The sequence below is a fragment of the Echinococcus granulosus genome (assembly GCF_000524195.1).
Source record: "Echinococcus granulosus chromosome Unknown EG_S00110, whole genome shotgun sequence".
In the NCBI taxonomy this organism is placed as follows: Eukaryota; Metazoa; Platyhelminthes; class Cestoda; order Cyclophyllidea; family Taeniidae; genus Echinococcus; species Echinococcus granulosus.
The window spans coordinates 256,981-267,286 of NW_020170490.1; the positions used below are offsets into that span (position 1 = coordinate 256,981).

Consider the following 10,306-nt stretch of genomic DNA (forward strand, 5'->3'; position numbering starts at 1 on the left):
CGAAATAGAAATAAAAATCCCCATCATTTGAATTAAATAAAAAGTACCGAATTTATAGACAGCAAAGCTGAGCAGGTTAGGTCCGAAAGTACTTGCTAGCCTTTCATGCAAGAATCGGTACCTTTAACCTTACCTAACGGCTAAGTTGAGTAGTGATAAAGAAGAAGTGTTTCTCCACCTTTTCAACAGAAGCTTAACTGCGATAATCGCATGACAACGAACTGAAGCGGTTACAACAAAGTCCCCTTGAATGTGAAGCCACTTATTGCGGTCTCCCTTGTCCTTGTGGGGTTTGAGGTTCTTGTCTCTCCCAGTTTAAATGATGCCAGCCTGAACATTCTTATAGACTAGCTTCTTCTAAGACGAGCCAAAGGCAAACACTGAATGCCTGCATTCTTGGCAGTATTCATGAACCCAACACCGGACCGACTTCTTAGCCAATAATCTGACTGTTACAAATCAGAGGCTGCCAATCTAAGCCATGAACTCAGGCTTAATGTGGCATCATCCAGTTGGTCATTTAACGACAAACAGTGAGGCATTTGTTTAAGAAGTCTGATTAACTCCGCGGACAGATCCGTCTCCGCAATTCACTCACCATGTTGGAGCATTGATGTTTGTAACGAGTTACTTCTGTTAATTGACCACTCAATTTGCTGTCCTTCCAGTGTTTGGCTCTTCTACCCCGGTTCTGTGGCTCAATAGCATGGAATCGAGATAAAAGCTGGGTAAAAATACGAAAAAAGACCGGAGTTTTTCTCCTCCTCGGGCATTGATGAGGTCTTCGAAGCCACGAGAAGGTGCAATTTGCCAGTTTGCCACAAAAAAGTGAATTTAGACAAATATGTATTACTAAAGGAATACACATCCTCATGTTCTACACGACGTGATCTAAGTGACCCGGACGCCAATAAAGCAATTTAAGCGGATATGGTATAATATCTTTGGATGTTTATTTAACTCACGGTTTCGATTTAGGCACTACTTAGGTGCGCCGCCCCTTGGACTGGCCTTCGGGCTATGCAAGTAGCCATATGCCCTTCCGTATATCAACGTTATATGGACCGTCAGAGTATCATATTCACTTTTTTCTGCAGAAAAGTCTGGGGGCGCCACACTGGTGGCAGTGTAAAACAAGCCCGATCCTAAAGGATAGAACCCAGACAGATAGAGATAGGCAGCGGTGAAGTGAAAATACCGTAGTAAGGATGAAAAGACGTAAAACCCTTTCCTAAGAAGCTATGTCAAATCCCGTCCTTTGTTTCAAGACTCTGCTTTGAAGCTGGTGCTCCTAGGACTAGCGAAGGATACGCTTGATGGCCAGTACATTGGCTCGTCCCCGAAATCAGTCCCAATAAAGGGCGAAACTCCAGATCCAGTAGAATTTTCAAGCAGGTAAATTCGGGGGTTGGCACGGTTGACTGGTGTGTGTGTTCCCTCACAGCAACGATAGCGTAGTGATGACGGACATGAGAGGTTTACTAAGGGGAGGGCCGGGGACGACGCTCCAAGGGGAAGAAGGAGGCAACGCAATAGGTTGGTTGTTTGTTAAACTCTTGGTATTGGTAAAGGGTTGGATGTAGATGGCCCGCCGTTGTGTCCTTGCCAAGTGGATTGGCCTCTGGGTCATGCCGATAGCCGACAGACTGTTTCAAATGAACTAATGTTATGATTAAGTGTACAATTGCTTTCTACTGTCTTTCCAGGTTTAATCCATCAGAAGGCTTGTTAATCTTCCAATCTCGCCTCTTACCATATCCACTTTTTTTTCCTGATAATTAGTCGAGATTTGGAAGTATAGACGGATTTTAGTTCACTTCCATACCGCCAAATAATTTGGTTGAGGGCTGCGATTTGGTAAATTCGTAGCAGATGTTAATCGTGCCTTTTATTACCGCATGTGGCCTTACCAAGAGTGGAAGGTAATGGGGGACTTGAGGAATGACCGACCAGTGGGGAGGCAATAAATTGTCATCCATGTTGCAATCACCCATCACAGAGGCCTCGACAGTAGCAAAGTTACTGGGCTGTTAGCTGGCTTCCTAAAATCTGACAGATGATGTGACATCAAATTTACATGATGGACTTTAAAATAACCTCTCTGTGAACTCCCGCTTGATTAAAACAGCAAGTCGTTTGGTTTTAGTGCTACTGCCCTACCCTCGGTTGGATTTCGAGCTCTTCACATTGGTCAAAGTGATTTCAGCTTTTAGCGGTAGACAGAGTCGAAAGATACCGAATGATGAATAAGTAATAGGCGGTGTTTAGTTGTATAATTCAAGTGTTTGATACATGCATGTGATATACAGGGTACAGTTTACTCTCTTCCGGTAGCGTAGGATGGCAAATGAATGGATACGTGGGCAGGTTAACATTATTCGCGATATTACTATAACATCCTAGTCATTGACAATATTCTTCAACTACCTTTTTTAACTAAAAGACAAACTAGTCTCACAACAACCTGTTTTGCGCGGGTTATGCCCTAATCTCGTTCCCACATCTGACCGCTGATTGGTAAGGCAATGACCATTGAAACACGCAGGTATCTCAGCCTGAAATTGAACCTGCTCTAACAGTGATCTGGTCAAAGACCTTTTTGACCCACTTCGAAATCAACTGAATAAACAACAGTCACAAGTTTCCATTGGCATACTTACAGTAGTAAGATGTTTTTTAAGCCTATCACTCGACAATTGGGGTCCAGTGGAAGCCAAGTCTCAATTGGCTCATTTTTCATCTTGACGGCATAATTTGTGCAAAAAACTGTTTAACTTTGGAACCTTGTGATGCTAACATGGCAGTTTAAGTATCAAATAATGGCTGATTAGTCGCGTCCACTTATGGGATAAATTGCAGATTTTTTGTATAATGCAGCTATTCAACTAGTAAAAACTTCTAAAAAAAGGGATATAGGTGACATCAAGCAGGTATGTGCGATAACGATTTCAAGCAACCTCTCAAGCTTGGGTAGGTCCAGTTGCAAAATGTCAGGTGGATTACATCGCAGTTGGTATTAACCTTTTACTTATAATTAATAAGTAGCAAACTTGTTTCTTCACAGCCTAATACCGGGAACAGGGAGGGGGACCAGGGTTATTCCCTTGTAGTTGGGCTACTGAAGAAGTCACAAAAAATCCCTCCTATTAAGGTCTTTCCACCAATGTCTCTTATCAACACTTTGCGTATGGGCTCGGGTCTGTCTTATCCTATCTCCTCATGCCCTGTCCAGTTCCGAATCGGAGTAACCAGTCTACAAAGGCTTAACACAGGCTCCTTTATTTGCCGACGCATATAAGTAATCAGGGTGGAGTACAACGTTTGTGCATGTGATAACTGTGCGCTGGCAGTAGATAGCTGCGTGGCTAATAAGGTACTCTCCGTTGCAGAGTTTAGGCTCAAAAACTGTGATACGGGGACCTTCATTGCCAAAACCGATGGAATATCGGAGGCGTGGATCGGGTGCATAGGATGATCAGACGATTCGGTTGAGCTATTTTTCTCTCCACATGGAGTAGCATCTGACTCAGGAGGAGTGCCAAAGATGACGTTAAAAAGGTGAGAGGAGATATGCTATGCTTTGATTGTTTGGTTAACTGTGTTTTGAATACGCAAGTACTTAAGGCTCCGTTGCGGTACTTCCGCTCGTTGCTATGGTCTCCAGGCTATGCTGACAGACTCACCTCTTCTGTATTTCAGTAGTAAATCCTCCGGATACTCCCGTGACTTCTTTCAACCTCAAGCAAACAGGTATAAATTCTACAGGCACCATTAATCAACATGTTGATTCATTAAATAAAACAGTTGATAACCAAAGAATACAAATGTATCCATTGACCTTTCATGAACTAGCAGAAGATGGTAATAACTCGACGGTGAAACAGTTGGTAGTTTAGTGTGTCTTGGGGACAAGTCGGCCTCAGAGGCGCTAAAAGCTTCATTTAATTTCTATCGTTCCCTTGTATATCCACCTGAGGTCGGAGTTGATGGGACTTCGTGTTGAGATTTCCAGGCTGATGGAGGGAATCGCATCAGCATCATTGTACAGTGGCAGTATCGTCCTCCATTCGATCATCAAAATCAAGGAAGTAGAGAACTTATAAGTCAAGACATACTACTGAGAATTTTCTACTGATCAATGAAGGACCAAGGAGTGGCTGGAAGACTAATTTTGTCTTTTTTTTAAATCGAGCAACCTACAACTTGGCGTTATTCTCCTGTAAGATTTAGAGAGAAGAACTTCTGATTGAGATCTGCCTCAAGTTTTGGCAGTCGATGCTGTAAATTTGTTGGTTGTTGGACTCGGAACTAAAGAAGTAGGCATTTTGGAAGCTTCAGTAAGTTGATAGAAGAAGAAACTTGAATATTGAACATTTGACGTCGCTTAATGTAACCGTTTGACACCGCGTATGGATCGCATGAACAAACCGCGAGTTAGGAACGCGTTTCCGGTGCTTTAATAGCCTTGTCACTTCTTCATTTTGCGTGTCAAATGTAATGAAGGACTAAAGTGACAGTGAATGTCATAATTGGTTTATTTATTTTGCTATAGCAAACACATCGCAAGTGCTGCCTTGGCTGTCTGGCAGATTACGTAAGAGACTGTCTCTGTAATCCACTGAAAATGCACATATTGCAAATGAAAAGGCGATTGTGCTTTTTAAGTTTCGTCTCTCCTTCTGTTTAGTTGCCTTACGTATCCATCCTGCAGTGGAAAAGTCTATCGTCGTAGCAATCAAGACACCTCCGACCGTCAAATGATATGCAAAGAAAAAAAGGAAGGAGGGAAGGGCTGGGACGAGGGATACGACCAGTGGTTTCCGTTGTTGTCCATTTAAAACAGATAGAAGTGTGGTATTCCATATTTCACCTGTCTTTTTAGTAAAGTCCATTTTCAGATACAACTAAGCATGCAATCTTCAAACATTGCGAAATGTGGAATGTCATACATTCACATGAAAGTGTAAATCATTTTGATAGGCGACAGTTATGGTACATATTAGTTAAAGCTTTGGGTAGACGAGTTGGGCGAGGACTTGTCTAATTGGGTAGCGATAAACAAAAAGAGTAGAGGTATCGCAAATTAAGTTTTTCGGGGGTACAGTTCTTCTTCTAAGGCCAATGGAGTCCATCCAGAAGGTCAAGAGGTTCCAATTTACCGACCGCCTCTTGCCTGAAGGGAACATTCAAACCAACATATGATCCGCAGCATGCTTACTACCTAACGGCTAAGTTGAGTAGTGATAAAGAAGAAGTGTTTCTCCACCTTTTCAACAGAAGCTTAACTGCGATAATCGCATGACAACGAACTGAAGCGGTTACAACAAAGTCCCCTTGAATGTGAAGCCACTTATTGCGGTCTCCCTTGTCCTTGTGGGGTTTGAGGTTCTTGTCTCTCCCAGTTTAAATGATGCCAGCCTGAACATTCTTATAGACTAGCTTCTTCTAAGACGAGCCAAAGGCAAACACTGAATGCCTGCATTCTTGGCAGTATTCATGAACCCAACACCGGACCGACTTCTTAGCCAATAATCTGACTGTTACAAATCAGAGGCTGCCAATCTAAGCCATGAACTCAGGCTTAATGTGGCATCATCCAGTTGGTCATTTAACGACAAACAGTGAGGCATTTGTTTAAGAAGTCTGATTAACTCCGCGGACAGATCCGTCTCCGCAATTCACTCACCATGTTGGAGCATTGATGTTTGTAACGAGTTACTTCTGTTAATTGACCACTCAATTTGCTGTCCTTCCAGTGTTTGGCTCTTCTACCCCGGTTCTGTGGCTCAATAGCATGGAATCGAGATAAAAGCTGGGTAAAAATACGAAAAAAGACCGGAGTTTTTCTCCTCCTCGGGCATTGATGAGGTCTTCGAAGCCACGAGAAGGTGCAATTTGCCAGTTTGCCACAAAAAAGTGAATTTAGACAAATATGTATTACTAAAGGAATACACATCCTCATGTTCTACACGACGTGATCTAAGTGACCCGGACGCCAATAAAGCAATTTAAGCGGATATGGTATAATATCTTTGGATGTTTATTTAACTCACGGTTTCGATTTAGGCACTACTTAGGTGCGCCGCCCCTTGGACTGGCCTTCGGGCTATGCAAGTAGCCATATGCCCTTCCGTATATCAACGTTATATGGACCGTCAGAGTATCATATTCACTTTTTTCTGCAGAAAAGTCTGGGGGCGCCACACTGGTGGCAGTGTAAAACAAGCCCGATCCTAAAGGATAGAACCCAGACAGATAGAGATAGGCAGCGGTGAAGTGAAAATACCGTAGTAAGGATGAAAAGACGTAAAACCCTTTCCTAAGAAGCTATGTCAAATCCCGTCCTTTGTTTCAAGACTCTGCTTTGAAGCTGGTGCTCCTAGGACTAGCGAAGGATACGCTTGATGGCCAGTACATTGGCTCGTCCCCGAAATCAGTCCCAATAAAGGGCGAAACTCCAGATCCAGTAGAATTTTCAAGCAGGTAAATTCGGGGGTTGGCACGGTTGACTGGTGTGTGTGTTCCCTCACAGCAACGATAGCGTAGTGATGACGGACATGAGAGGTTTACTAAGGGGAGGGCCGGGGACGACGCTCCAAGGGGAAGAAGGAGGCAACGCAATAGGTTGGTTGTTTGTTAAACTCTTGGTATTGGTAAAGGGTTGGATGTAGATGGCCCGCCGTTGTGTCCTTGCCAAGTGGATTGGCCTCTGGGTCATGCCGATAGCCGACAGACTGTTTCAAATGAACTAATGTTATGATTAAGTGTACAATTGCTTTCTACTGTCTTTCCAGGTTTAATCCATCAGAAGGCTTGTTAATCTTCCAATCTCGCCTCTTACCATATCCACTTTTTTTTCCTGATAATTAGTCGAGATTTGGAAGTATAGACGGATTTTAGTTCACTTCCATACCGCCAAATAATTTGGTTGAGGGCTGCGATTTGGTAAATTCGTAGCAGATGTTAATCGTGCCTTTTATTACCGCATGTGGCCTTACCAAGAGTGGAAGGTAATGGGGGACTTGAGGAATGACCGACCAGTGGGGAGGCAATAAATTGTCATCCATGTTGCAATCACCCATCACAGAGGCCTCGACAGTAGCAAAGTTACTGGGCTGTTAGCTGGCTTCCTAAAATCTGACAGATGATGTGACATCAAATTTACATGATGGACTTTAAAATAACCTCTCTGTGAACTCCCGCTTGATTAAAACAGCAAGTCGTTTGGTTTTAGTGCTACTGCCCTACCCTCGGTTGGATTTCGAGCTCTTCACATTGGTCAAAGTGATTTCAGCTTTTAGCGGTAGACAGAGTCGAAAGATACCGAATGATGAATAAGTAATAGGCGGTGTTTAGTTGTATAATTCAAGTGTTTGATACATGCATGTGATATACAGGGTACAGTTTACTCTCTTCCGGTAGCGTAGGATGGCAAATGAATGGATACGTGGGCAGGTTAACATTATTCGCGATATTACTATAACATCCTAGTCATTGACAATATTCTTCAACTACCTTTTTTAACTAAAAGACAAACTAGTCTCACAACAACCTGTTTTGCGCGGGTTATGCCCTAATCTCGTTCCCACATCTGACCGCTGATTGGTAAGGCAATGACCATTGAAACACGCAGGTATCTCAGCCTGAAATTGAACCTGCTCTAACAGTGATCTGGTCAAAGACCTTTTTGACCCACTTCGAAATCAACTGAATAAACAACAGTCACAAGTTTCCATTGGCATACTTACAGTAGTAAGATGTTTTTTAAGCCTATCACTCGACAATTGGGGTCCAGTGGAAGCCAAGTCTCAATTGGCTCATTTTTCATCTTGACGGCATAATTTGTGCAAAAAACTGTTTAACTTTGGAACCTTGTGATGCTAACATGGCAGTTTAAGTATCAAATAATGGCTGATTAGTCGCGTCCACTTATGGGATAAATTGCAGATTTTTTGTATAATGCAGCTATTCAACTAGTAAAAACTTCTAAAAAAAGGGATATAGGTGACATCAAGCAGGTATGTGCGATAACGATTTCAAGCAACCTCTCAAGCTTGGGTAGGTCCAGTTGCAAAATGTCAGGTGGATTACATCGCAGTTGGTATTAACCTTTTACTTATAATTAATAAGTAGCAAACTTGTTTCTTCACAGCCTAATACCGGGAACAGGGAGGGGGACCAGGGTTATTCCCTTGTAGTTGGGCTACTGAAGAAGTCACAAAAAATCCCTCCTATTAAGGTCTTTCCACCAATGTCTCTTATCAACACTTTGCGTATGGGCTCGGGTCTGTCTTATCCTATCTCCTCATGCCCTGTCCAGTTCCGAATCGGAGTAACCAGTCTACAAAGGCTTAACACAGGCTCCTTTATTTGCCGACGCATATAAGTAATCAGGGTGGAGTACAACGTTTGTGCATGTGATAACTGTGCGCTGGCAGTAGATAGCTGCGTGGCTAATAAGGTACTCTCCGTTGCAGAGTTTAGGCTCAAAAACTGTGATACGGGGACCTTCATTGCCAAAACCGATGGAATATCGGAGGCGTGGATCGGGTGCATAGGATGATCAGACGATTCGGTTGAGCTATTTTTCTCTCCACATGGAGTAGCATCTGACTCAGGAGGAGTGCCAAAGATGACGTTAAAAAGGTGAGAGGAGATATGCTATGCTTTGATTGTTTGGTTAACTGTGTTTTGAATACGCAAGTACTTAAGGCTCCGTTGCGGTACTTCCGCTCGTTGCTATGGTCTCCAGGCTATGCTGACAGACTCACCTCTTCTGTATTTCAGTAGTAAATCCTCCGGATACTCCCGTGACTTCTTTCAACCTCAAGCAAACAGGTATAAATTCTACAGGCACCATTAATCAACATGTTGATTCATTAAATAAAACAGTTGATAACCAAAGAATACAAATGTATCCATTGACCTTTCATGAACTAGCAGAAGATGGTAATAACTCGACGGTGAAACAGTTGGTAGTTTAGTGTGTCTTGGGGACAAGTCGGCCTCAGAGGCGCTAAAAGCTTCATTTAATTTCTATCGTTCCCTTGTATATCCACCTGAGGTCGGAGTTGATGGGACTTCGTGTTGAGATTTCCAGGCTGATGGAGGGAATCGCATCAGCATCATTGTACAGTGGCAGTATCGTCCTCCATTCGATCATCAAAATCAAGGAAGTAGAGAACTTATAAGTCAAGACATACTACTGAGAATTTTCTACTGATCAATGAAGGACCAAGGAGTGGCTGGAAGACTAATTTTGTCTTTTTTTTAAATCGAGCAACCTACAACTTGGCGTTATTCTCCTGTAAGATTTAGAGAGAAGAACTTCTGATTGAGATCTGCCTCAAGTTTTGGCAGTCGATGCTGTAAATTTGTTGGTTGTTGGACTCGGAACTAAAGAAGTAGGCATTTTGGAAGCTTCAGTAAGTTGATAGAAGAAGAAACTTGAATATTGAACATTTGACGTCGCTTAATGTAACCGTTTGACACCGCGTATGGATCGCATGAACAAACCGCGAGTTAGGAACGCGTTTCCGGTGCTTTAATAGCCTTGTCACTTCTTCATTTTGCGTGTCAAATGTAATGAAGGACTAAAGTGACAGTGAATGTCATAATTGGTTTATTTATTTTGCTATAGCAAACACATCGCAAGTGCTGCCTTGGCTGTCTGGCAGATTACGTAAGAGACTGTCTCTGTAATCCACTGAAAATGCACATATTGCAAATGAAAAGGCGATTGTGCTTTTTAAGTTTCGTCTCTCCTTCTGTTTAGTTGCCTTACGTATCCATCCTGCAGTGGAAAAGTCTATCGTCGTAGCAATCAAGACACCTCCGACCGTCAAATGATATGCAAAGAAAAAAAGGAAGGAGGGAAGGGCTGGGACGAGGGATACGACCAGTGGTTTCCGTTGTTGTCCATTTAAAACAGATAGAAGTGTGGTATTCCATATTTCACCTGTCTTTTTAGTAAAGTCCATTTTCAGATACAACTAAGCATGCAATCTTCAAACATTGCGAAATGTGGAATGTCATACATTCACATGAAAGTGTAAATCATTTTGATAGGCGACAGTTATGGTACATATTAGTTAAAGCTTTGGGTAGACGAGTTGGGCGAGGACTTGTCTAATTGGGTAGCGATAAACAAAAAGAGTAGAGGTATCGCAAATTAAGTTTTTCGGGGGTACAGTTCTTCTTCTAAGGCCAATGGAGTCCATCCAGAAGGTCAAGAGGTTCCAATTTACCGACCGCCTCTTGCCTGAAGGGAACATTCAAACCAACATATGATCCGCAGCATGCTTAC

General features: G+C 42.7%; 1 protein-coding gene across 1 annotated transcript; it reads left to right on the forward strand. All coding sequences in view use genetic code 11, as the record gives it.

The window, feature by feature from the left end:
• Window positions 1-481: 481 nt before the first annotated feature.
• EGR_08570 (hypothetical protein) lies at window positions 482-10,132 on the forward strand (the record flags this gene model as incomplete). Its single annotated transcript, XM_024497819.1, has 7 exons — window positions 482-533; window positions 2,860-2,930; window positions 3,744-3,861; window positions 4,899-5,015; window positions 7,948-8,018; window positions 8,832-8,949; window positions 9,987-10,132. 7 exons carry the CDS (start codon window positions 482-484, stop codon window positions 10,130-10,132), a joined length of 693 nt encoding a protein of 230 aa, XP_024347800.1.
• Window positions 10,133-10,306: the final 174 nt, after the last annotated feature.